Source organism: Pleurodeles waltl, chromosome 4_2 (assembly GCF_031143425.1).
Source record: "Pleurodeles waltl isolate 20211129_DDA chromosome 4_2, aPleWal1.hap1.20221129, whole genome shotgun sequence".
In the NCBI taxonomy this organism is placed as follows: domain Eukaryota; kingdom Metazoa; phylum Chordata; class Amphibia; order Caudata; family Salamandridae; genus Pleurodeles; species Pleurodeles waltl.
This window is the reverse complement of record NC_090443.1, coordinates 979,294-1,005,752: the sequence shown is the minus strand read 5'-3', so window position 1 is coordinate 1,005,752 and position 26,459 is coordinate 979,294. Positions and strand designations below refer to the sequence as shown.

General features: G+C 49.4%; 1 protein-coding gene across 2 annotated transcripts in view; it reads right to left on the bottom strand.

The window, feature by feature from the left end:
* Positions 1-4,495: 4,495 nt before the first annotated feature.
* LOC138292018 (NXPE family member 2-like) overlaps positions 4,496-26,459 on the bottom strand; it is a 250,316-nt gene continuing 228,352 nt past the window's right edge. For both annotated transcript variants that reach the window (XM_069230332.1, XM_069230331.1), the window contains exon 6: positions 4,496-7,334. In XM_069230332.1, coding sequence (XP_069086433.1) covers positions 6,793-7,334 — 542 coding nt within the window. In that variant the 3' untranslated portion in view covers positions 4,496-6,792. The remainder of the gene's footprint in view (positions 7,335-26,459) is intronic.

The following is a 26,459-nucleotide window of genomic DNA, read 5'->3' as shown; positions in this document are numbered from 1 at the left end:
GGCCCTTTCCCCAGTCGCAACAGCCATTGTCACTTCCAGACCGAGGTCACAGCAGCACTTGCAGTATAGGTCCTCTCCTGTGAAAGTTCAAGTCGCAAGTGGATAAGTAGATAGAAAATGGCGGTCACGCCCGCGGCGGTGCGTACCGCAGCGGTGCGTACCGCCACCGCCGGCGCCCTTCGCCATTGGCTCCTGAAACCCATAGGCTTCAATGTTAACCAATGCGGCTTCGCGCCGCGGTCTTCGACCGCCGACCGCCGCGGTGTGCCACGCCAGCGCATTGACCTCACATCCCATTGTCACACTTCACAGGTCAGGCAGCCGCCATTTCGAGGGTCCACATGGCTCAATTTCAACTGCGTCACACCGGCCTAGGCCTTGCATAGCCACTCAGACACGCCATTCACTGCATAGAGAATCGTTTACTGTGCAAGCTGTGAGTACGTACCTGTGGGTTGCTTGACTGTGTGCTCCATGTTGTCCTTCCTAGGCACCGTCCGCTGGGTTTGGCGAGGAGACGGATGAATCCTCGCGTGTACCGACCGCTGGTGGACCTGTCGACAATGGAAGAACGCCACATTATCCTGACCTACCGGCTTGACCGTGCCACTATACATGAACTGTGTGCCCAGCTGGAGCCCGACCTGATGTCCCCCATCCGCCAACCCACAGGGATTCCCCCTCTGGTGCAGGTCCTGTCAGTACTCCATTTCTTGGCAAGTGGGTCATTTCAGACAACAGTGGGAATTGCTTCTGGGATGTCTCAGCCCATGTTTTCGAAGGTGTTATCCAGAGTGTTGTCTGCCCTGATGAAATACGTGAGGAGCTACATCATTTTCCCTGAGGTGGGCGAATTGGCTACAGTGAAGGGTGATTTCTACGCCCTTGGACATATTCCCAACGTCATTGGTGCCATTGATGGGACCCATGGTGCTTTGGTTCCCCCAAGAGACAGGGAGCAGGTGTACAGGAACAGAAAAAGTTACCATTCCATGAACATCCAGGTGGTGTGTTTGGCTGACCAGTACATCTCGCATGTAAATGCCAAGTTCCCTGGGTCAGTGCATGACGCCTACATCCTGAGGAATAGCAGCATCCCTTACGTGATGGAACAGCTAGAGAGACACCGTGTATGGCTTTTGGGGGACTCTGGGTACCCCAACCTGTCGTGGCTACTGACCCCAGTAAGGAATCCCCGGACCAGGGCAGAGGAACGGTACAATGAGGCCCATGGGCATACTAGGAGGGTGATCGAACGCACCTTTGGCCTCCTAAAGGCCAGGTTTAGGTGCCTGCATATGACAGGTGGATCCCTAATGTACTCACCTAAGAAGGTGTGTCACATCATCGTGGCCTGCTGCATGCTTCACAACCTGGCTTTGCGACGCCAGGTGCCTTTCCTGCAGGAGGATGGTCGAGATGGTGGTGTAGTGGCAGCTGTGGAACCTGTGGAGAGTGACGAGGAGGAAGACGACGGGGCTGAAACAGACAACAGGGACAGAATCATTGAACAGTACTTCCAATAGGACACAGGTAACAATTCAAACATAATTTAGTAAATGTGAACTACTCTCCTGCATCTCTGCTGCCTGTCTATTTGCCCCAGTGTATGATGACTGAGTTGTGGCTTTTCCCTCCCTATTTCAGATCAGGGGTCCCCACTACGAGTCCTGTGCTTCGTTTCCCCATGGACTACAGCTTTGTGGCAGCTGTTTGTTGACTTCACTATGTACAAGGACATATTTGCACTGTCATGTCAATTACAATATTTTGAAATCACAGCCAGACTCCAGATAGTTTTGTGCAAAATGGGTGTTTATTTCAGTGCTCAAAATGGGATGGGTGGTTTCAAGTGGGTGGGGGCTATGGTGAAGGAATGTCCATGGCAGAGTCCAGAGTAACAGTCACACAGGTGCATTGTCCAGAGGCCTGTGGAGAGATGGAGCATGGGCAGTTCAAGGATGGACAGGGTGACAATGTGGGACAGTGGGATGACATCAGGTGGTATCCTTTGCTGGCGGGGGTCTTGACATCCTACTCGGTCTTCTTGCGAGATCTCAGGGCCCTCTTGCGGGGTGGTTCTTCTCCTGCAGGAGGTGGGGGTCTGGTGGGCTGCTGTTGTGCGGGGGCCTCCTGTCCACTAGCGCCGGCGGAGGTGGTTGGCTGTTCTTGGTCCAGGCTAGTGGCAGGGGCCCTTTGTTGTTGTTGAGTGTCCGTCCTGGTGTTGATGAGGTCCTGCAGCAGCCCTACCATGGTAACCAGGGTGGAGGTGAGGGCTCTGATGTCCTCCCTGTACCCCCGATAGTGTTCCTCCTGCAGTACCTGGATCTCCTGGAACCGGGCCAGTACCGTCGCCATCGTCTCCTGGGAGCGGTTGTATGCTCCCATGATGGTGGTGAGGGCCTCGTGGAGAGTGGGTTCCCTGGGCCCGTCCCCCCCCTGTCGCACAGCTGCCCTCCGAGTTGCCCTGTTTCCCTGGGCCTCTGCCCCCTGGCCGGTGTGCCCACTACCACTGCCCCCAGGTCCCTGTTGTTGTTGGGGTGGTGGGTTATCCTGGGTGCCCTGTAGTGGTAGACACACCGCAGATTGACGCGCCCTGGAGACAGAGGCATGGGCCCGCTGGGTGGGAGCTGTGCTGGTGTTCCCAGAGGGGTTTGGGTCTGTAGTGGCCTGTGCCTGTGTGAGGGGAACCGACTGTCCAGAGGTCCCCGATGGTCCGGGCTGGTCATCAGTGTCCAGGTCGACAGAGCTGCTGTCATCGCTGACGGCCTCTTGGGTGGGGGGTGTGGAGAATTCTGGGCCCTCCATGGCGGTGTGTTGACGGTCGGGTCCTGCAGGGGTATAGAGGTATGGTTATAGTTTCAATGCGTGGCATATGGGTGTATCTGTGGGTTCCCGTGTCCCCAAGTGCTGGCATTCGTGTGTGGGGGCTTTGGTGAGGGTGGCTTGTGGGGGGGATGTGTCTATGCATTGGGCATGCTTTGGTGATGGGTGTCCATGCTTAGTGGACGCATGCAGGCCTAGGTTTTGGGATGTGTGGCTTGTGATGGTGAGACATTGGCAGGGAATAGGTGTGCTGGGGGTGGGGGTGAGGATGGTGGTGGGGGTGAGGATGGTGGTGGGGGTGAGGGTGGGGGTGAGGATGGGGGTGGGGGTGAGGGTGGGGTTCGAGGATGGGGGTGAGGGTTGGGGTATGATTTGGCATGCAGGTGGGGGGGAAGCAGTAGTGAAGCTTCAACTTACCAGTATCCATTCCTCCGCCGACTCCTGCGAGGCCGTCAGGATGCAGGATGTTCAAGACTTCCTCCTCCCATGTTGTAAATTGTGGGGGTTGAGGTGGGGGTCCTCCGCCAGTCTTCTGCACGGCGATGTTGTGCCTGGATACCATGGAACGCACCTTCCCCGTAGGTCGTTCCATCGCTTCCTGATGTCTTCCCGATTTCTGGGGTGCTGTCCCACAGCGTTGACCCTGTCGACAATCCTCTGCCATAGCTCCGTCCTCCGGGCAATGCTGGTGTATTGGACCTGTGTGCCGAAGAGCTGGGGCTCTACCCGAACGATTTCCTCCACCATGACCCTGAGTTCTTCGTCTGAGAAGCGGGGTTGTCTTTGGGGTGCCATGGAGTGGTGTGTATGATGTGTGGGGTGGAGTATGTGTAGTTAAGTGTGTTGAGTGTGGTGGTGTGTGTTGTTTTGTGTGGGTGATGGTGTTGAGTGGCTGTGGCTGCTAGTTTGTGGATGGTGGTGTCTCGCTCTGGCCTTCTTTCTGAATTTTCGGTCGTAGGGGTTTGTGGGTGATGTGGGTGTGTGTTTTATATTGTATTGTGTGTGTGGGAGTGGTGTGTGTATGTGTATCAGGTGTGTGGAATTCAAATCGGCCAATGTGGCTGAGTTTTGTTCGTTTGTGTGTATTCTGACCGCCGCGTGGATTCGTGGGTCAGAATGGCATGGGCGTATTTCTGTTGGCGTGACGGTGGAGGTTTGGTCACCTCCACTTTTCCGCCGACCGCTGGTCTGGTGGTCTGTTGTGGCTGTCGGATTTTCGGAGGTTTGGCTGCTGCGGGTCAGAATGACCGTGGCGGGTTACCGCGACCGCAGCGGAATTATGGAGGATTTCTGACCGGCGGTAGGCGCCTTTTACCGCCGAGGTCAGAATGACCACCTATGTTCTCTACATCTCTCTCTTATACCACCATTAGATTGGCACTAGTCTGTCATTCCATTTTCAGTGTATATTTAAATTTAATTTAACCTTTAACTCTCTATCACTTCCTCACCAGTTATGACTACCCTTGAATCTCTCTGACTATTAATTTAGTTTTTATTTTTTAGAAAAAAAATAAAAATAAAATAGCTAAGGTTCCCTATTTAAAAAAAATAATTTCTATTGATTTTAATAAAAAGATATTTTCATTCATATATAAATATATACAAATAATTTTTCTGTGATAGGAAGCCACTTCATAGTCCTATTAACAATACCGTTAACCCTAAGCTAGACTAAACGTTATTGCATGTATACCATTTATTTTGATTAAATAGAATGTACGTGCAAATGTATTTATTTAAAAGGACAAATACACCATACCTGCAATCCAATGGGCAACTGAAAAAAAATAGACACAGAGTCCAAACCCATTGTCAAGATAGCACAGTAGGAATTTAACATTGGACAATGCACTTGGAAATATCAGGTATATTCTCTTCACAGACCAGCAGTCACTGATTGTTACTCAGCTAATAAAAAGGAATTAGGGAAGAAGAGGTGGACAGCAGGCAGTCAAAATAAATCACATCTCAGAAATACTATAATTCATTAACTATCTCTCCCACTTAACAGAGATACGACACACTGTACCTAATCAGGATTACACCATTGCCCACCTCGCTTTGGGCCAATAGAATCCTGACGTGTTCACAGGAGTCGCCCTTTGTCAGATCGCAGCCAATGCAAGAATGACTGTACAAAGTCCAACTGTGATAAAATAAATGTTTTACCCCCCCAATCTTTGGCTCTCAGTCTGACAGGTTGGCTCTCTAATGCGGTTAGCCTCTCTCACTGGCCAAAGCACCACAGCTCTAACCTTTATGCGCCTCCCTTTCAGCAACACAGTTTTCTTCTGGGCTTCCTACTCACAGAATTTTCTCTCTTAGGTCTGGTGAGCGAAGCTTTACCATTGCCCTTTCATGGCCAGTCCCCCGCCTTGAGAAGACAATGTAAGCCTTCACAATCATACCACTGTCTGTGCTTGTTTGATCTCCCACCATATATGGCATACGCCTTTAAAGAGTGTCAGATATAATTTCAGGGGAAACACCCTATACTTGACTCATGTTGCTCGGATGTTGGTCATCCAACATCTCACATTTTTATTCCAGCCCAACTATGACCACTATCACAGTTCATTTCAGTTCCTCAGTACTGATAGTCATTAGCACTCAAGTGTGTGGAGTTTATTCTTCTCGGGCTCCAATCTTTTCTTCTTCTGTAGGGCATTACTAGACAGGCCCTGCATCTTCTTCTCATAATAATTTCAATGTCACTTGTGGAGCCTCCATCTGGTTTATTCACTGTACATTAGCTTGCAAGCTGAAAAAAGCTACCTTTTCCCTATACTGTGATGCCATCATGCGACAACCACTGAAGCTGTATATGGTATGCCAAACCAGGCCTATTTTAGTAGCAGCTTGTGCAGTGTAGACATTATGAAACCCCAATCAATCACCCAGCATAATGGCCCATAGACAGTGCCCCCCGGATCATAGCACGGGGATGCTGAGGGGACCACGTCACACTAGCCATTGGGTCTCACCCTCTACCCAGTTCAACCAGCACTCCCCAGTCCTGCCTCTCTAAGAAGTAGTTATTGCTGTACTTTCTAGGAAACTCCTGAGGAATTTCATACATTCCACATCACCTCCTAATCTCTCACTCAGTGAAGCAAAGAGCCTGGAGCTGCCACGTCAACTCATGCTAAGATCACACCATTGTGCGCTGCAGCACGTCAGGCTGACTGGGAGTTCATGGAGTCACAACAATGCTTTTCATCCAGCTCCTTTTTCAGCGTCAGAATGAGCCCTCCACTTTATGTCCTACATCATCATATATCCTAAGATGCCTCGCCTTATTATACATCATACCATACTTTAACTTGGTTATGTATCATCCTACACTTCCTCTTATCAAATTCATCCCACGTATCTCCTCATCACACATCAACCCATGTGTCACTCAATCGCACATTATTCCATGGGTCAGCTCAGCATTATCCGGTGTTTCATTAAACATGATGTTATGATTTATCTATTAATCTATTTTCTGATGAATCACACAATTGTACATCAACTCAACCCTCACCTCATTCCATCCTCAGCTTAACAAACCCCATGAAATATTTCCCCTCTTTGTACGTCATCTCATCCCTTACTTCAGCGAATATGATCCCAAAGATCACATGTATTTCCATGACACACCACATCATGCACAATCCTGTGCCTCTCCTCATCACACACAAGGAAGTCATGCCCCACCTCATTACACATCATCCTTCAATGAAAACATCAGAATAGATCTGAATATTCCTACATTATGATGAACCATATTAAACCGAGCTGGCACGGTCAGCATTCTTTGGAAGATCTGCAGAGATCATCCATAGCCCTGAAAAAACACTTTGCTGTATAAGGCTGGGCAGTATACCTGAGGTACTCTGCAGGTGCTATAATATTGCCTTCCCCGTAAGATTTCATGTAGTTTTGAAACTGGTTCAAGCTACATCATTCAGTAACTGATCAATCCTGACAGATATAAGTCAAAAACATGTCAATTTGATTTGCAATTATACTTTCTGGTGGGTGCACATTGTCTGTGGCCATGGCTAAGGTCATGTCCCAGGCGTCAATCATGGCAACGTTCAGATCTTGAAAAATGTCATTCACTGCAAGGTATTGAACATAACCATGGAAATCACTAAATCTTTCTATGTCAGTGTGCACTTCTCTGATATTTTCACATTTGATGATGACTTTTGTGTCTGGGCTCCTAAGGTGAAGACGTACAATGGCCTTGCGAACATTGACCACCCGTCTGATGAAAACCTGAATAGGGAAAAGCCTAAAGTGCTGACCTAGGGTGATGACCAAGACGGTGTGTGGACCGCCAGCTATGCCATCAATCTGTTGTGTGATATACGCCTCATCTTTGACCCGGTACCAGTAATAGGTCACATATGGGTGTCCATGTTTCCTCCAAATAATTTGAAGGTTTCTGTCCACATCCACTGCCATCTTTGTCTGGTGAAGTCCGATTCCATGCAGATCCAAAAACTTCAATGCTAGTGAAAGAAATTGAAAAACAAATGTATCATCTTAGTATGTATCAGTAGAGTACTTAAAAAAAACCAAAATGTAGCATTTATACTTAATTTACAATACACAGAAATTACGTAATGTAGGGAGGATGTCAAAAGGTAGATCCATGCATAAAATGCAGATAGTAATGTATGTGCCCCTTTAGTAAGAATTATAATGATGACAAAAAGCAACAGAAAAACGGTTAGGAAATGTTGATTATTAAGATGTCTAAAGATATGCAAAGAGTACCATACAATGAGAGAACCAATGCTCACATCTACTTAATTAGAAGCATGTATCTTAACCAGCTTGGACCATATTCTTGTATTTCTTTTTCTTTTTTTCATATTATTCCCAACTCTCTAAAACACCTTTTCTAGATTTGTCAGGTATTTCAAACCAAACTCATATCGTTGTCTTTCAGCACTTGCTGGTCTTTGTACTTCTCTGCTGCCACACCACCCTTCTTTCAAAAGCTCTGATCTTCTCCAAAGTGCATTAGGATACCACTGCATAGTACTCCTATGCATATGTGTTGAATTTAATTTTCGTTATTTGAAAAATCTGAATTCTCGCATGTACAGCCGGGTACTAGTTATCAACTTTGAAATGTCACCAAAAAGTATGTTTTTAATTTACCACTTAATGTTTGCTATGCCAGCAAACGTCAGGCACCAGCAGTCCATTTTCCTAGTTTTTGTGGTGACCAATACATCCTAAAAATGTTTTCCAGTTCATTCCCAGATCTAGAGAATCATATTCTGTTTTTTCAACAAATATTCATGCAGTCTTGGCAGCTAACATAGTCTGAGGGCCTGATTGAGAGTCTGTCGGTCGGAAAACCTGACCACCAGACTCGCGGTGAGGAGATCGCCATGGAGCTGACGGTCACCCCACCAGACCCATTACAAGTTTTCCACTGGGCTGACCGACAGAGTGGAAACTGCCACATGGAGCCGAGTCCAATGCTGTCACAGTGCACATTTTGACGGTGCTGCGCAGGGGGGCCCCCGGCATTGGCTTTCTGCCAACCTTTTCATGGCAGGGTCCCCACCATGAAAATGCTGGCAGAAAGTGTGGTTGTAATCAGCCAGGTGGTGCTGAGTTCAGCGCCGCCACGGCTGGTTACAAGCCTGACCGCTGCCACCCCACCGGGGTCCATGATCCTGGTGATGGTGGTGGTCCCCTGGCAGTCCGACTGGCAGAGTTGTAGTCTGGCTGTCGGACTGCCAGGAGTGCGGCGGTCCCGGTCACGGCTTGCGGGGACTAAAAGCGGCGCGGCGGCAAGTGGCGAGGGGGGATAATATTAAAATTAAAAATAGTAAAAAACAAAACAGAATAAAAAAACTTAACTGCTTGTTGTGCTGCGCTGCTCCTCCATCCCCTCAGCAGGCGCAGGCTCCCAGCCTGCCCTACAGCCAATCTGAACGCAAAATTCAGATTGGCTGGAGTGCCCTGGCTGGGTGCTCAGAGGCAGAGTGGAAGTGTCAGTCTGCTCTTTCCAACCCAGCAACACAGTGCCGGGTTGGAGAGAGCCCTGTGCGCATGTGTGTTTGGCTGGCCCGAGACGGTTGGCCAAACATACATTCACACTGAGGGGGAGTGCTGTGCACTCCCCCTCCGTCTCCGTCATCCCCCATGGCCCTGCCCCTTTAACAACAAAACAATAATTAACTATGTTTGTTACAATTTTATTGTAAAAGGTTTGAAGCTGTTGCTGCTGGCATGGTGGCGACGCTCCCCTGCCATAGCGGAAGAGCCGCTGCTGGTCGGTCTGACCGCCACCGCAGGTTTGGCAGTCCTTGGACCACTAAACTCATAAGAGGGCCCTAACTGTTCCGCAAATTTCTTATCAGAGACTTGAGATCACATGTGGATGGTTCACTTAATTTGTCAGTGACCCCAATTTATTCTCTTGTTTCTGTGTGCATCAGTAATTATCTCTTTATGGGTCTGATGACATTTGGTTCTGCTTCAGAAGCCCATTTTCAAGGTAAAATGTTTTGCCTGACTGAAAGAGTAACAAAAGGGCTCCAATTTTGTCAATCATTCGTCCTCTATCTGAAGAAAATGTTTGTCCAAGTGTAACTGGATGTGCATGTTTTATTGGTAGGTAACTTGACTTGGATTTCAATTTAGATAAGTCTCATAGTAAATGTTTGCCACCATTCTCACAAGTTTTGATGTGTACATCCATTAGTTTCCAGCTCACGAGGTGAAATGCAAGGGGTTCGAATACTTGATATTATGAAACCGCAAATTGCCTGAAACTAAATCAAGGTGGCCCATTAAAAATTAGTATGAAAACTTTTGTGTAATTTAGAAATGTTATAATTAAAATGTTAAATACAATTATTTATTTTTAAATTTGTTAGAATTGTTTTACTATTTTAAACGATTCATTGTTTTCTCATGTAACATGACCTCTACTCTCCAATTGTAGCTGTAATATCATTGATTTATCCATAAAGTGATGGCTCTGTTTGCTAACATGAAACCCTTAATTCCAACACCTAACTCAGACCTCCTCTAACTTTAATCCCAGCTCACACCCTATGACCCCCATCCTACCCCAGAACTCTAATGGGAATTTCATCAATTGTTTCCTTGCTGTGATATATCCTAATGATTAACAGAAATATTTTTATTTGCATTCTTAATTCCTTATTCAAGCTCAAAATGAAAACTTTCTTATACCGATGTCTAATCCTTACTGTAAATTCCATCTTCTCTTTAACCCAGTCTATGGGGGTCATTCCGACCCTGGCGGTCACAGACCGCCAGGGCCGCGAATGACGGAAGCACCACCAACAGGCTGGCGGTGCTTCCATGCCCATTCTGGCCGCGGCGGTAAAGCAGCGGTCAGAAAACCGGGGCCGGCGGTTTCCCGCCGGTTTAACCCCGGCTGGGCGAATCCGCCAGGGCAGCGCTGCAAGCAGTGCTGCCTTGGGGATTCTGACCCCCTTCCCGCCAGCCTGTTTCAGGAAGAGGCTGGCGGGAACGGGTGTCCTGGGGCCCCTGGGGGCCCCTGCACTGTCCATGCCACTGGCATGGGCAGTGCATGGGCCCCCTAACAGGGCCCCAGCCTGCTTTTCACTGTCTGCCTAGCAGACAGTGAAAAGCACGACGGGTGCAACTGCACCCGTCGCACACCTGCAACACCGCCGGCTTCATTCGGAGCCGGCTTCAGTGTTGCAGGCCCCCTTCCCGCTGGGCCGGCGGGCACTAACATTGTTAGCGCCCGCTGGCCCAGCGGGAAGGTCGGAATGCCGCCAGCGGTCTTTTGACCGCGTGGCGGCTGATTGGAGGTTCCCGCCTGGCGTGCGGCGACCGCCGCCCGCCAGAGTAGGAATCAGGGCCTATATCCTTTGCACTTACATTTTTTAAATTATTTTTGAAATAGGAGTTTTCAAAACTTTTCTTCTTCAGCGATTTACTCAATCATTTTTTTAATTTCTCACTTTTCACCAAATTTGAGGCCAAATAAAGCTGACATTGGCCCTCATTACAACCCTGGCGGTCAGTGATAAAGGGTCGGTAATACCGCCAACAGGCTGGCAGTAACTACCACCAAATTATGACCACGGCGGAAACAGCTCAAACAGCCACTTCAACACACCGACCGCCAGGGCGGAAACAACAGGCACCATAGCAGTAACCGGCTACAGCCAGGCGGAAGACAATGTTCCACCCACTGTATTAAGACATGCCAATCCCCCACCTTTTCCGGGGCGGTACCAACGACATCAAAACCTGGCAGAAACACTGAACAGAAGGGAAACAACTCACCTGTGGAGACTCTGGGAAGAACCACGCCGCCATGGAGCCTGAGTTGCATGTCTTCCCCATGCTCTTCTATGTGCTGCTCCACTATGAACACCAACGACGGCGAAGACAACCACGGTGAGTACAGCCGCCTAGCACACAGGGGAGGGGGGAGGAAAAAGAGAGTCATACACACACGCAACACCCCCACCCTTAACACCATACAAACGAGCAGAAGCAGTAACATAACATATTGACCCCGTACCCCTCAAGAATAATGCAAGGACAACACCAATAGATTAAAGTGAGTGTAATAAGATAAATATAGTAGGAATATGTGCATCCAAATAAAAAAGTATATACATATATACAAATCAAGGGACACTGCCCAGTCCTCAATGTTCATGGGCCACAGGGCCACAACACAAAGTCCAAGGCCCCACCTCACTCCCGCAACAACACGGAGAGAACACTGCAGGGGCATCAGGTCGAAAATAGGCAGACACCTCAGAGGGATGGGGAATGGGGAGGCACCTCAGCCAGGAGATGGTACAATGCCACCGGTCCTGGAGGGGGCAACATGCTCATTGCTCTGTCCTGGGAGTGGAAGGCCACAGTCTCTCGAGTGGGTGACTTGCCCACTGGCTCTGTAGGGGGCAACATGCCCATTGGTCTGTCCTGGGGAGTGCAAGGCCACAGTCTCTCGAGTGGATGGCTTCTCCGCTGGTTTCTGGAGGGGGCATTGTGCCCAGTGAGCTTCATCCTGGTGAGGATGGGGTGAGTGGATGGGTTCTCCACTGGTTCTGGAGGGGGCATCGTGCCCAGTGATGCAGATCTTGGGGAGTGCAAGGTCACAGTCTCTCAGTTGGGTGTCACACGCACAGGATCTGCAAGGGCCAGGCCACACAATAACCGATGGATGCAGGACTACACGCTGCCCGCCGGCGGAGATGGCTGGTCGGTGGTGGCAGTGGTGGTGCTGCTGCTGCTGGTAGTAGTGGAGGGAGGCTCCAGCCCATCCCCTGCAGCCTTGGACGGCTGCCCTCTGGGGCTGCTGCTGCTGGTGGTGCTGGTGGCGGTGCTGCTGGTGGTGGTGGAAGGCGCTCCAGCCCATCCCCTGCAGCCTCGGATGGCTGCCCTGTGGGGCTGCTGCTGCTTGTGGTGCTGGTGGCGGTGCTGCTGGTGGTGGTGGGGGGCTCCAGCCCATCCCCTGCAGCCTCGGATAGCTGCACCACCATGGTTGGAGGTGGGGGCTCCGACTGAGTCCCAGCACCAGGCCCCTTGTCCTTACTGGCCGTTGGTGCAGGCCCCTTGCCCTTCCTGCCAGCAGCTGGGCCTGGCTCCTTGCCCTTCCTTCCTGCAGCTGGGGCTGGCTCCTTGCCCTTCCTTCCTGCAGCTGGGGCTGGCTCCTTGCCCTTCCTTGGAGCACTTGGGGCAGACACCCTTTCCATCTTGCTGGCTGATCCTTTCCCACCTGGAGTTGCTATGGACACTACTGTGCCCGGGGATAGGGTGGCTGAGGTGCTTCCCTGGATTTTGACCACCCTGGCCTGACGTGAGGCACGGGGGAAGGGGTAGGGAAGATGTCAATGGTGGAGAGGAAAAGCTTCGTACGGACATTGGGGCGGGAAGAGGGAGATGGTTTGGGACTGGTGGAAGAGGGAGTGGTTGGAGGAGGTGTCAGTCTGCTGTGTTTCGGTGCAGGTGCAAGGGGTGGATGCTGTAGTGAGGTGGAAAGCTGTTGGGTGTCTGAGTGCTTGCGTTTGTGTACTTTGGGTGGAGGGGGCAGAGGCACAGTGGGAGAGGACACAGGGGACTTCTGCATGGATGTGGGGGTGGTGACTGCCAGTGAGGGTTGTGTACTGATAGGTGTGCTGGTGGTGGTAATGGATGAGGATGTAGTGCATGCAGGTGTGAGTGGAGGTGGACAACGAGGTTGAGGGGGCCACAGTGGAGGCAGTGGATGTTGGTATGTCTACATCTGGATGGTGTTTGTGTGAGTCCCTCTGGGATGAAGTGTGGTGCTTGTGTTTGCCGTGCCCACTCTTGTGTGTTGTCCTGGGTGCCTGCTCGTTTGCTTGTGTGCATGGGATAGGTTTGGGTTGAGGGGAATGGGATTGGGTGGAGGAATTTGGAGGGGGGAGGGTGGAAACAGGGACAATGGCTGTCATTAGAGAGGAGGCCAGAGCCTGGATTGATCTCTGTTGGGCCACCAAGCCAGTGTGAATGCCCTCCAGAAATGCACTGGTGTGTTGCATTTGGGCTGCCAGCTCCTGGATGGCATTCACAATGGTTGACTGCCCAACAGAGATGGATTGCAGGAGGACAATAGCCTCCTCACTCAGGGCAGCAGGGCTGACTGGGGCAGAGCCTGAAGTGCCTGGGGCGAAGGAGATGCCCACCCTCCTGGGAGAGCGGGCATGGTCAACTCGCTGAGGGGCTGCTCGGAGTGTGGTGCTGGTATGGGGGTGGAGGCTGAACCTGTCACTGTGGTGCACAGAGGTGTCCGCCACCACCAGGGAGCTTCCATCGGAGGAGGTATCCGTGTCCGAACTGTCCCCTCCATTCTCCGCCGTGGTGCTCCCCTCACCCTCCGTCCCACTGGTGCCCTCACCGTCGGTGGATTCGGCCTCCTGGTTCCTGTGGAATGCAGCTCCCTCCGTCGCCGGTGCCCCTGCTCTTCCGCCAGATGATGCACATAAGGACAGGGTGACAAAACAAAAAGGGGGAGGAGAGACAAAGATACACTTGGTCAATGGCGGCACCAACACCACCGTTGGCATACACAACACACACACACAGGGAACAGCCCTAGGCACTAGGCAATGCACTACCAGTCACAATGCTAGTCACCAGCCCATGGATAGGGACACCTAACGCCAATTGCAGCATACCTGCTCAGTAGTGGATGCCTACTAGCTTAGTTGGAGAACCTTCACATCAGAACCCTGCCCAACATAGGACCTACTCTACAGTGTGAGGCCTGGCCTAGGGGTACCCACAAGCCCCACACACCCCACCCATATACCACCAAACCAGGCGTAAGTTGTAATGAAGGGCACTGTACTCACCCCCTTGTTGCTGCTGTGATGCCCCCAAGTGCCCATCTAGCTCCGGATAGGCGAACTGCCAGTATGCAGGCCATCAGGGGGCGTCAGGTTCGACGGGCACCCCTTCCTCATTGGGAGGCCATCCCCAGCTGGGCCTCCGCCGTCTTCCGTGCCCAGCATCTCAGGTCCTACCACCATTTCCGACAGTGGGTGCTCCGCCTGCCGTAGAACCCCAGGGTCCGCACGTCCTTGGCGATGGCACGCCATATATCCTTCTTTTGATGGGCGCTGTCCTACAGGGAAATACACACAGGGAAAAGTATTAGTCCGACCGTCCTGGCTGTTACACTTATGGCCCACCATGCCCCTTCCCATCCCCCATCCCCATTAGCACAGACATGGCCCAGCATACATGCTGCACGCTGGCCATGACCAATCCACCAACCCGCCCACACGAGGCCTTCACACATAGCACTCCATGCATTCATGGCCCATGCATCGTACTCACTGGGTACTCATCTGTTCGTCTGGAAGTCCACACAGCAATCGGAACTGGGGTAGGACCCCATCTACCAGTCTCTCCAACTCCGCTGAGTTGAAGGCAAGGGCCCTTTCCCCAGTCACACAAGCCATGGTCGGTTCCAGACACAGGTCACAGCAGCACATGCAGTGTAGGTCCTCTCCTGCTGAAGGTCAGGTACATCACCTTTGGCCACTGTACCCAATAGGGCACACAACGTCAACGGAATTACCTCACTTCCACCTGTCCCTCCATACTGGACAGGCGGATGCCATTCAGGGGGGGGTGCAGGCCATGGATCCTAACTGGTGCCACAGCACACAAATTCACATTTTTGACTTATCACACATAAATAATATAACAATCACAATATGCATTGAACTGTAGTGGTTGCAGTGCTCACTCTTTTGCCACATAGATTGCAACCGCTGCGGATGAATAGGAGATGGAGACATCCCCCCCATGTACAGACCCCTGGTGGACTTGGCAACACTAGAGGACAAGCACATTATCCTCACCTGTAGACTTGACAGGGCCACAATCGCGGAGCTGTGTGCCCAACTGGAGCCTGACCTAATATCTACTATCCGTCACCCCACCGGGATCCCCCCTCCTGTGCAAGTCCTATCTGTGCTCCATTTCCTGGCAACTGGTTCTTTCCAAGTGACAGTGGGCTTGGCAGCAGTAATGTCACAGCCAATGTTCTCAATAGTGCTGACCAGAGTGTTGGCTCTCCTGATTAAACACATGTACAGCTACATCATTTTCACCCGGGTGGACGATTTGGCCACAGTGAAAGCTGACTTCTATGCAATGGGACATACCCCCAGCATCATTGGGGCAATTGATGGAACACATATTGCATTTGTTCCCCCCCGGCAGAATAAACAGGTGTTTTCAGAAATCAAAAGAGTTTTCACTCCATGAATGTCCACATGGTGTGCCAGGCGGACCAGTACATCTCCCACGCCAATGCAAAGTATCCTGGGTCTGTGCATGATGCATTTATCCTGTAGAATAACAGCATCCCAAATGTGATGGCCCAAATCCGGAGGCACAGGGTGTGGCTAATAGGTGAGCCCTAGTTCCCATCCAGTGGATGTTGGTGTATGGGTATTTTGTGGGCCCTAAGGGTGAGTGTGTGGTGAACAGTTGTCCCTTCATATTTGCAGGTGACTCTGGTTACCCCAACCTCTCATGGCTATTGACCCCTGTGAGGAATCCCAGGACAAGAGCAGAGGAAAGTTACAATGAGGCACATGGGCGAACAAGAAGGATAATAGAAAGGACATTCGGCCTCCTGAAGGCCAGGTTTCGTTGCCTCCATCTAACTAGTGGATCCCTGTGCTACTCACCCAAGAAGGTCTGCCAGATCATTGTGGCATGCTGGATGTTGCACAACCTTGCCTTGCGCCGCCATGTGCCTTTTCTGCAGGAGGAGGCTGGAGATGGCCATGTGGCAGCAGTGGACACTGTGAACAGTGAAGATGAAGAGGCAGAGGATGAGGATGAGGACAACAGAAGTGCAGTCATTCGTCAATACTTCCATGGTAGGACAGTTTTATTTCACATTTCATTTACATTTTGATGTGTGACATTGTCACTGGCAGGCTGTGAACTCCTACGTCTATGCCCACTCACTGTACCCTTTGGCATCTCTTTTTGCAGATGTTTGTGCCACACTATTGCTCCTGGTGTGTTCAGTGCAGCCAACTTCAGGTCTTTCCTATGTAAACATTACTGTACAGTTGAAATGCAATGTTTGAACCTTCTTAAACAAATACATTTTGAAATCATTTGACATACACCATACTTGTATTTTTTTAAGTGTGTTTATTGCAGTGCTCTGAAGAAGAGGAGGTAGTGCAATGGGCTGGGTTGATGATGGAGGAAAATCCAGGATAGAGTCCAGTCTATTTGTATCACAGGTGCAGTGTCCAAGGGGGCATAGGAAGTGGAGCAATGACAGTTCAAGGTGGACAGGGTGACAGAGTGGGACACAAGGGTGACAATCAGGAGAGTCTTATTTCCTGGCGGGGGTCTTGGCAATAGTCTCTGGCTTCTGCCTGGATCGCAGGGAACGTTTGCAGGGTGGTTCACCTTCTGCAGGGGGGTGGGTGCTGGTGGCCTGTTAGTCCTGTGGTGGGGCCTCCTGTCCACTAGTGGCAGCGGAGGTGGAGGGCTGTTCAGTAGTCAGGCTAGTGTCAGGGGCCCGGTGGTGTGCCACTGCCTCCCTCATACTGTTGGCCATGTCTGACAGCACCCCTGCTATGGAGACCAGGGTGGTGTTAATGGACTTCAAGTCCTCCCTGATCCCCAGGTACTGTCCTTCCTGCAGCCGCATGTTCTCCTGTATCTTATCCTGAATCTGGCCCAGCATATCCTGGGAATGTTGGTAGGCTCCCAGGATCGCAGTGAGTGCCTTCTGGAGGGTCGGGTCCCTGGGCCTATCCTCCCCCTGTCACGCAGCCGTCCTCCCAGCTTCCCTGTTGTCCTGTGCCTCTGTCCCCTGAACCGTGTGCCCACTGCCACTGACCCCGAGGTCCCTGATTGTCCTGGGTTTATGGTGTGCCCTGAGGTCCCTGCAGTGGTGGCAACACTGCTGATTGACGTGTCCTGGGGACAGAGGTATGGGCCCGCTGGGTGGGTGCTGTGCTGGTGTTTCCTGGGGGTGGTGTGAGAATGTGCCTGGGTAACTGACTGTCTGGAGGTCCCTGATGGGCTAGGTTGGTCATCCAGGTGAGCAGAGCTGCTGTCATCACTGTGGGCCTCTTCTGTGGGGGGACTGGATGTTGCTGACACCTCTTCTCCGGTGACATTGGCTGTGATACCTGTGGGGATGTAAATGCAGTGTTATTGTTTCCGTGTGTGATATCTTGTGCATGGGTGGGTTGCCCTCTATGGTTGTTATTGCCCTGGCAGCTTTGCCTTGTTCGAGTTGTTATTTGGTGGGCTAGCTGATTCTCTCCAGTGTGCATGTTGTAGTGATAGGTGTCCATGCATTGGTAGTGCATGCAGGGCTTGGCATTGGGATGAGTGATATGTGATGGTGGGGTGTCTGGGAGGTGGTGGAGTGATGGGAGTGAGAGTGGGGTGGGGGTATGTGTTGGCATGCAGGTAGGGGGGTAGTAATAGTATAGAGTTGACTTACCAGAGTCCAGTCCTCCTACTACTCCTGCCAGGCCCTCACGATGCATGATTGCCAAGACTTGCTCCTCCCATGTTGTTAGTTGTGAGGGAGGAGGTAAGGGTCAACTACCAGACCTCTGTACAGCGAGTTGGTGTCTTGCTGCAATGGAACACACCTTCCCCGTAGGTCGTTCCACCTCTTCCTGATGTCGTCCCTTGTTCTGGGGTGCTGTCCCACAGCGTTGACCCTGTCCACGATCCTCCACCATAGCTCCATCTTCCTGTGATCCAAATAGCTGTGGCTCTACCCGGATGATTTCCTCCACTATGACCCTCAGCTCCTCCTCAGAGAATCTGGGGTGTCGTTGTGGTGCCATGAGTGTAGTGTGAATGGTGTGTGTGAGGGTGTGTAAGGTAATGTGTTGGGGTGTGTGTTGTAAGGTGCGTGGGTGGTGTATAGGTGATGGTGGTATGTGGCTCTGATTGAGTGAGTGGTCTTGCTGTCTCTCTCTGGTGGCAATTGTTTGTAATCGTAAAGGGTTGTGGGTAATGTGGGTTTGTGTTTTATAGTGGTGTGGATGTGGTGTGTGTAGTTTGAATTGTCCAATGTGGTGCTGTTTTGTTTGTGTGTATTTTGAGTGCGGGGTATGTATCGCCAATGGTTTACCGCCATTGAATGTCCGCCATGGTGATTCGTGGGTCATAATGTGATGGGCGTTGTTCTGTTGGCGTAACGGTGTGGGTTTTGGTACCCTCAGTTTATCACTGACCTTTGGGCTGGCAGATTTGTGTGTGTGTCTGAATAGTGACGGACTGGTGTGTGTGTGTCATAATATGGTTAGCGGATAACTGCCACACCAGCGGTATGTTGGCGGCAGTCGGCATGGCGGTAAGTGGAATTTACCACCAATGTCATATTGAGGGCCATTGTCTTTTTACAGAATTACTCAGTGAGCGTGTGCTGTCTGTCTAGTAACAGGTGTGCATAACCTCACTTGTTGTTGCCTTCATACCCAGTGTTCCGTTTTATCAGCATAGATAGGGTTCTCTTACATATGTACTCTTACTCTTCTGCAGTTGTAATTCAGTTGAGATCGAAATATCTTTACAGGCATTGACTGCACAACACATAATGATTGACTTGTATTAGGTTGTCTTAGAAAAAGACACTAAAAGGTAGAAGTATGCTTCAGGGTGGGCTTGAAGGCTAAAAGAGGGTTCCAGAGAATGCAGCCTTGGGATTAGGGTAGAATTGTTCTCCAAAATGAGGGCAGGAAAGAAGGAATAGGATAGAATGGAATTATGCCACATAGATAGTGCTCCTACTAATCTTAGGCCAAGGGAGTAGCTGCACAAATTAGCTTTATTCTCATCAGATTTGCAATGTCACTTTGTGTCTCTGTCTTCAACGTGACTATCAGTTCCCTTTTGCAATCACAAAGTATGCATTTGGCTAGATATGGGGTTTTCATGCTGCTGACAGCATCCTCTTTATCTCAGAGAATATCCCATGGAGTTCTTCACTGCAGAGAGAAGTGTCTCTGTTAACACTAGAATCATTTAACATATAGCATTGTTTTCCATAGATTAAGAGAAGCACTTTTGTGCTTCAACTAATTAAAAGAACACCAGCCAGACTTAGGCTCTGAACCACCCCCTAGCTGCAAAGTGCCAAGTATGTTGTCACTAAGGGCCTCATTATGAGTTTGGCAGAGGGGATTACTCAATCACAAATGTGACAGATATTCTGTCGGTCATATTACAAGTTCCATTTTATCCTATGGAACTTGTAATACAGTGGACAAGATATCCACCACATTGTGACAGAGTAATCCCCTCTGCCAAACTCGTAATGAGGCCCTGCGTGGGTCATTAGAGTTTGGCGGTTGGAAACATCCAACCACCAGACGCCCGATAAGGAGACCGCCACAGTGCTGGTGGTCTTCCCACCAGCCCCATTACAACTATTCCATTGGGCTGACTTGTGGAAACCTGTCAGTCCACAAGGAGCCAAATCCAATACTGTCGCCTCCTTAGCACCCTCGGAATGCTCACTGTCTGCACAGCAGACAGTGCACATTCAGACAGTGCTGGGAGGGGCTACACTGCTCGCGACAATGTTGTGGGGAGTGCAGGTGCCCCCTCCGGTGGCCCACAGCACTTGTTCTCTGCCAGCCTTTTAATGGAGGTTGAACTGACATGAAAAGGCTGGCGGAGGACATGGTTGTAATCAGCAGGGCGTCGCCAACTTCAGCGCCGCCCTGGCTAATCACAACCAAGACTGCCGCGAACCTGTCGAGATCAGAGATCCTGGTGAAGACGGCGGTCCCCTCGTGGTCCGACCGCCGGGGTCATAATGTGTCGGTCGGACGGCCACAGCGAGTGTGGCGGTCTTGAGACCGCCAAACTCGTAATCAGGCCCTTAGTGACGTTTTAAGCACTCAATTACCCCTTTGTATGTGACTAATAAAAAGGCTTAAAAAAAACGATCATTAATAGCTTATTCGCATTCCATCTGTGATTATATTTGTGTTCTTTGTTGTTGTCTTTGTATAGGGCTTTTTCTGGACGAATGTCACTTCTGAAGACTGACAGACATTAATATGTACCTATAGGGTAGCAAAAATAAGTACCCCATTCCCAGACTCTATTAAAACATGATAATAAGTGCCATGCCATATCTTTAATTACCCATAAAATATTTTTGATTGCATGAGTCTGAAATAAAAATGGTAACTGTCTAAAAGAACACAGGTTTCTAAAGTAATCTCTCCATTTATATTTAATTGCTTAGAAGTTGTTTATTATTTCATACTATGCAAATGATTAAATGTGTAAAGTGCTTGCATGCATCACTAGCTTTCTATTGTCTAAAGCCTGTGGGTGCCACTGAAAATGATAGTAGATGTACTACAGCCTTGTAACATAAATATAGACTCCATTATTGACTAAATATTTCACCATCAGGTATCAATCAATCAAACAGCATTTGTAAAGCGCAACACTGTCAACCCAAGGGGTATCTGGGTGCTGTGTCTATGTTAAAGAGCTAGGTCTCGAGCCACTTACAGCAAGGGGGCTGTACGGAGCTGGAGGGAAAGTTTGTCCCGGTCTTGGCAGCAATGTATGAGTAGGGGCGGGCCATCGTTGCGACTGAGACGGATGCAGGTGTGTGCGAAGGCAAGTGAGGAGGAGACCAGGTGTCTGGAGGGTTGGTGGAAATTCAGTCAATAGTTACTGTAGGCAGGTCCTAGGTCGTGGAGGGCTTTGTAAGCATGCATGTGGATCTTGAACTGGCATCTCTTCTGAATAGGGAGCCGGTGGAGGTCTCTCAGGAGGGGGGGGTGTGGGTTTGTGTGGGGTGGTCCAGGATGAGTCTGGCGGCGATGTTCTGTATGGTCTGGAGTCTTCTGAGGAGCTGGGTGGAGATACCAGTATAGAGGGTATTGCCAAAGTCGAGGCGACTGGTTAAGAGGGCCTGAGTGACGGTCTTTCTGGTGTTGGTTGGGATCCATCTGAAGATTCTGCAGAACATGCAAAGTGTGTGGAAGCAGAACGAGGTGATTGAGTTGACTTGTTGTTTCATGGTCAGTTGGCTATCGAGGATGATGCTGAGGATGCGTGCAAGGTCAGTAGAAGTGGGTGTAGGTTGGAGTTTTGGAGGCCACTAGCTGTGGTCCCATGCAGAGGAGTTCTTTCCAAAGATCAATACTTCAGTTTTGCTGAAATTGAGTTGGAGGCAGTTGTCTCTCATCCATTTGGCTATGTTTGTCATGGTGTTGCAGAAGTTGGATTTGGCATTGGAGGGGTCTTCAGTGAGCGAGAGGATCAGTTGAGTGTCACCTGTGAAGAAGATTATGTTGAGTCTGTGGGATCGGATGACATCTGCGAGGGGGGTCTTGTAGATGTTGAACAGTGTGGGAGTGAGGGATGATCCCTGTGGTACACTGCATCTGATGTGTTTGAGTGCAGAGATGAAGGGAGCAGGGCATCTTGCTATATGCCTATGTTGTAAAGTCTGTTGATGAGGGTGTTGTGTTGAATGTCGCAGAGAGGTCGAGGGGGATCAGGGCTGCAGTTTTTTCATGGTTGAGGAGTATTCTGATGCTGTCTGTGGCAGCGATCAACGCAGTCTCAGTGCTGTGGTTTGCATGGAATCATGATTGTGAGGCATCTAGTAGGTGGTTTTTTTTCAGGAATTCAGTGAGCTGCTAGTTGATGGTGTTCTCAAGCACTTTCGGCTGCGTAGGGGAGCAGGAAGACTGGACAATATTTCTTGAGATTACTGGGGTCAGCAGAGGTTTTCTTTAGAAGTGGTCTGACGTCAGCATGCTTCCATCTGTGCGGGAAGTTTGCTGTAGAGATGGAGGTGTGGATGATGCTGGTGAGTTGCGTGCTGATTGGGTTCGTTGTGAGGTTGTAGAGGTGGTGGGAGCAGGGGCCGTTTGGTGCCCCAAAGTGGATGAAAGACATGATGGTTGAGGTGGTTAGGGTGGTGAGCGGAGACCAGGTGGTAATGGTTTGGCCGATGTTTGGTGGTTGGTCAAGGTCAGGGGTTGAGTGTTGAAATTGATGTAGATGTTGTTGGTCTTGCTGTGGAAGTAGTCTGACAGGGTGTCACAGAGTTCTTGGGAGGGGTGGATGGTGTTCTCTATGGCAATGGGGTTGGAGAATTCTTTGACTATTTTGTAGAGTTCCTTTTTGTGGTTGGCCGCGTAGTTGATGCGGGTGGTGATGGCTGCTTTCTTGGCTTCTTTGATGTGCTAGTGATAGTTGCTGAGGGCTGTTTTGTGAGCTGCTCTGTCAGCGGGGTTCTTGGTGGTGCACAATAGGTTCTTCAGTTGGCAGCAATTGCGTTTGGTAGTCCTTAGTTCTGGGGTGTACCCGCGAGCATGTTTGGAGGCCTTGTTGTATTTTGTAAGTTTCAGTGCTGCGACTCCGTCAGTGCTGCTGGTGATCCAGGCAGCGAAGTTCTGGACGGCCTCGTCAAGGTCTGTTGAGGCCTCGGGTAGGGAGGTGGTGAGAGCACGTGAGCACTGATGCGTTTCTGTGACCTTGCTCCAACTGCGATGGGAGGAGGTCTGATGCCTGGTGATGATGTGCGGTTTGGTGACCAGTTGGGTGAGGCCGATAACCTTCAGGTTCTCCAGGAGGGCAGTGGAGTTGGTGTCGCTGGGATGGTTGATGTGGAAGTTGATGTCGCCGAGTAGGACATAGTGTTGAGAGTCAATTGCTAAGGGAGTGATGAGGTTGGGGATGGCATTGCAGAATATTGCTTGGGGTCCTGGGGGTCTGTAGGTGAAAATGTCTCTTATTGAGAGGCATGGGGTCGTCGTTGGTGATGGTGCAGCTGAAGATGACGGTGATGCCTCCGCCTTGTTTGTTGGTGCAGTCTCAGTGCATCATCTTGTAGCCTTTGGGAGTGGCAGTGGTGACATCAGGGTTCAAGGAGGGGTTGAGCCACATTTTGGTGATGAAGACAACGTCAGTGGAGAGAGTGGTAATGGTGTCCCAGATTTCCGTGACGTATTTGCAGAGTGAACAGGCATTAAGCAGGACACAATGGAGCAGTTGTGGGGTATTCTTGGTCTTGATAACAGGCGCAGTGAAGAATCTTCTGTAGATTGTGTTGCAGGAGAAGTGGCAGTGTTGACAGGTGAAGGGTCCTTTGGTGGATCATGGGTAGGAGGAGACACAACTGTTGTTTTGGCATTCTGGATCCAAGTATAGGAGTTACTTGGTGGTGTACTGTTGGGTGGCTGGAGGGCCAAGGGTCCTGGTGCTGGGCGGAGTCCAACTGGCCATGTGTTGGTGGCACTCTCTCTGCACTTGTCCACTGTGTGGCCATGCGGTGGACTCTACTCGTGTAGGTGGTCCTAGGTGGGCCAGGTGGACCTGGGCACCGGGGAAGGGCCTGGATCGGGCAATGTAGGGACTGGTACAGCAGGTGGCATCGGGCTGGGATCAGCAGGCAGGGCCGGAACAGGAGGCAGGGCAGGAACAGCACACATCGCAGGGATAGCAGGCAGCACAAGAGCAGGGACAGCAGGCGGGTTAGGCACAGCAAGCAGCACAGGGGTGGGGGCAGGGCAGGGATAGTGTGCAGCATAGGGACAGCTGGCAGCACAGAGTCAGTGGGCAGTGCACGAACAGAGACAGCAGGCAAGGGAGGGACAGCAGGCAGCCCGGGGACAGCCGGAGGCGCAGGGGCAGAGACAGCAGGCAGCACCGAGAAAGCTGGCAGGGACAGGAAAAGCAGACAGGGACAGAAGGCAGCGCAGGGGCAGGGAGGGCAGGTACAGAACCTTAAGCAGGGGTCAGGCGAAAGAGATGTGGCCCAGACGGGCTCAAATGGGCATGGATAAGCCCACAATTGGCCTGGGCTTTGCCCAGGTACACCGCCCACACGAATCCCGCAATGCAGGTGGCGTTGCGGGCTTATGAGGGTGCCTGGGTGGAAGTCAGCCTCATCCCATCAGCAGAGGATGCTGGGATGTGCATTCTGGCTGGCGGGAGGGATCTGCAGAGTCCTCCGATGTGGGAGGTGGCGCGGAGTTATGAGGGTGCCTGGGTGGAAGTCAGTCTCATCCCAGCAGAGGAGGCTGCTGGGCTGTCTAGTCTGGCTGGTGGGAGGGATCTGGCGAGATCAGCTTGAATGTTTGTATTTGCTAAAAATACAAACATTGTGTACATATATGAACATTCATAAATTATGCAACAAAACTAGTATTTCAATCTTGACTGTAAATGATGCCAATTTTCAGTAAAGAGTATGACCAACCCAGATTACCAAATGTTTTGATATGCAACTTTAATGGACCTTGTTGAGGTAAATAACTGCAAAGAAAAAATAAAAGTTGGGCTGTGCAACATCACTTCCTAATGTGGCACACCAAGTACTTTCACAAAGCAATTTATATGCTAATTTATCCCCTACATACTTTTTAGGACTTGTGCCTGTCCAGGATTGAGGAGTTATTTACTTAAATGTTTTATATGTCATTGTTCACAAGGACTGGCGGTTCAGAGATCCCTATTTGGTAGTTGGCTAGCCAGTGGTCTTTAAAATCTGGGGGAGACTGTGCAGTGCATTGTGTGTAAGGCATAGCACTTTGAAGCCATAGCAGCAAGCTGTTCACACTGATGCTGCCTGTCACCAGAACTCATGTTCTGGAACACCTCTGTCCTGCAAAATGCACTTGCTGCATCCCTCCTTCCAGCCCCACCAATCTTTCACTTTAAATTTTCTAGTCTAGTTGTCAATATATTGGTAAATATTTTCTCAAATGTGTTTGTGAGATCAGCCTACAATTGCAGCAAAATGCAGCACACAGAGAAAGACAAGGAGAAATAAAGATATTTCTACTTGCTACGTCTCCCCTGGAGAGGCAAAAATTTTTGGCACATTCCCAGGTTTACACGTCATTGTAAATCTGGGAATGCTTCAAAACCCATGGGTGTAGCTTGGGAAAACCCACCGCAAAACCCATGGAACACCCCCCCTGACACAGCCTAAGGCAACTCCGTGACTTGTGCTGTGTTGCCTTGCACCATATCTACGAGGCCATGAAAAGCCAAGCAAAACGGCTTTGCGTGACCTCGTACCTATAGGTCTGCACTCTGCGTGACACCAAAGCATCATAAAAGTGATACACTGGTGGCACAAGGGGGCTTGTAAATATGCCCCTGAATTCCTCATACTAACTCACACATATTTCGACTTCATGAGATCAACTTTCAAGTTCAAGGTAGGTAGTGTGGAGATAGAATATCAAATGTATATTTCCCTTGATAGAGTTACATTTGGGAATATAACAGTTTATATTTGAAAAAATGTGTGTAGCTTGATATTTCAGTTCAGTTTTGTTTTTGTGGCACAAAACCAATTAAAGGTCTGCCTTTTTTTGTAAATTGGCAGCTTCACTAGGTATTCAACCAAAACATTGATTCAAAAATATTGTGAGAGTCAAATATTGTATCAAAAATATTGCGATGTCAAAAGAATCATGGCACAGAATACAGATAAGAATATCCTTTTTATGTTTTTTTTAAATATAGTTGTACATATGATTTTATAATTGTTTAGTTGAGTTTTGTTAGCTTTTTTGTTACATGGTCTTATTTTAGTGTTAAGAATGTTTAATTATCCTTTTGAGTGACTTCATTCATTTGGATTTAGTAGTACATTTCAAAGTTTTTTACTTTATGGCACTTTTTTGGTGGGTTAGTAGATTTGTTGGGGAGTAGGATGAGACTTTTTAAATGTATTTTTTAATTAATTACATTTTTTTAAATAAGATTTAATCTTTCAATTAGAAAATTATGATTTGTTTTTAATTTAACAGACAATTTAGAATGTTTTTTTTATTTCTTGACTAATTGATTAGATAATTGACAGTGTGAATTATTTAATTTGTTTAGTAATTTGAATCTGAATTAACTAAATTATCTAAATTATTGTTAAGGTATTTCATATAATAAATTATGTTATTGTTTTATATTTGTAAATAATATTTATTGTAATTTCGTCTGTTAATATTTTAATTTGTTTTTGTAGTTGTAAGAAATTTGGAGTACTCAACTGGGAAGTATTTTAAATCTATTTTTCTAAATATAATGTTTAATATTAGTTAATGCATTAT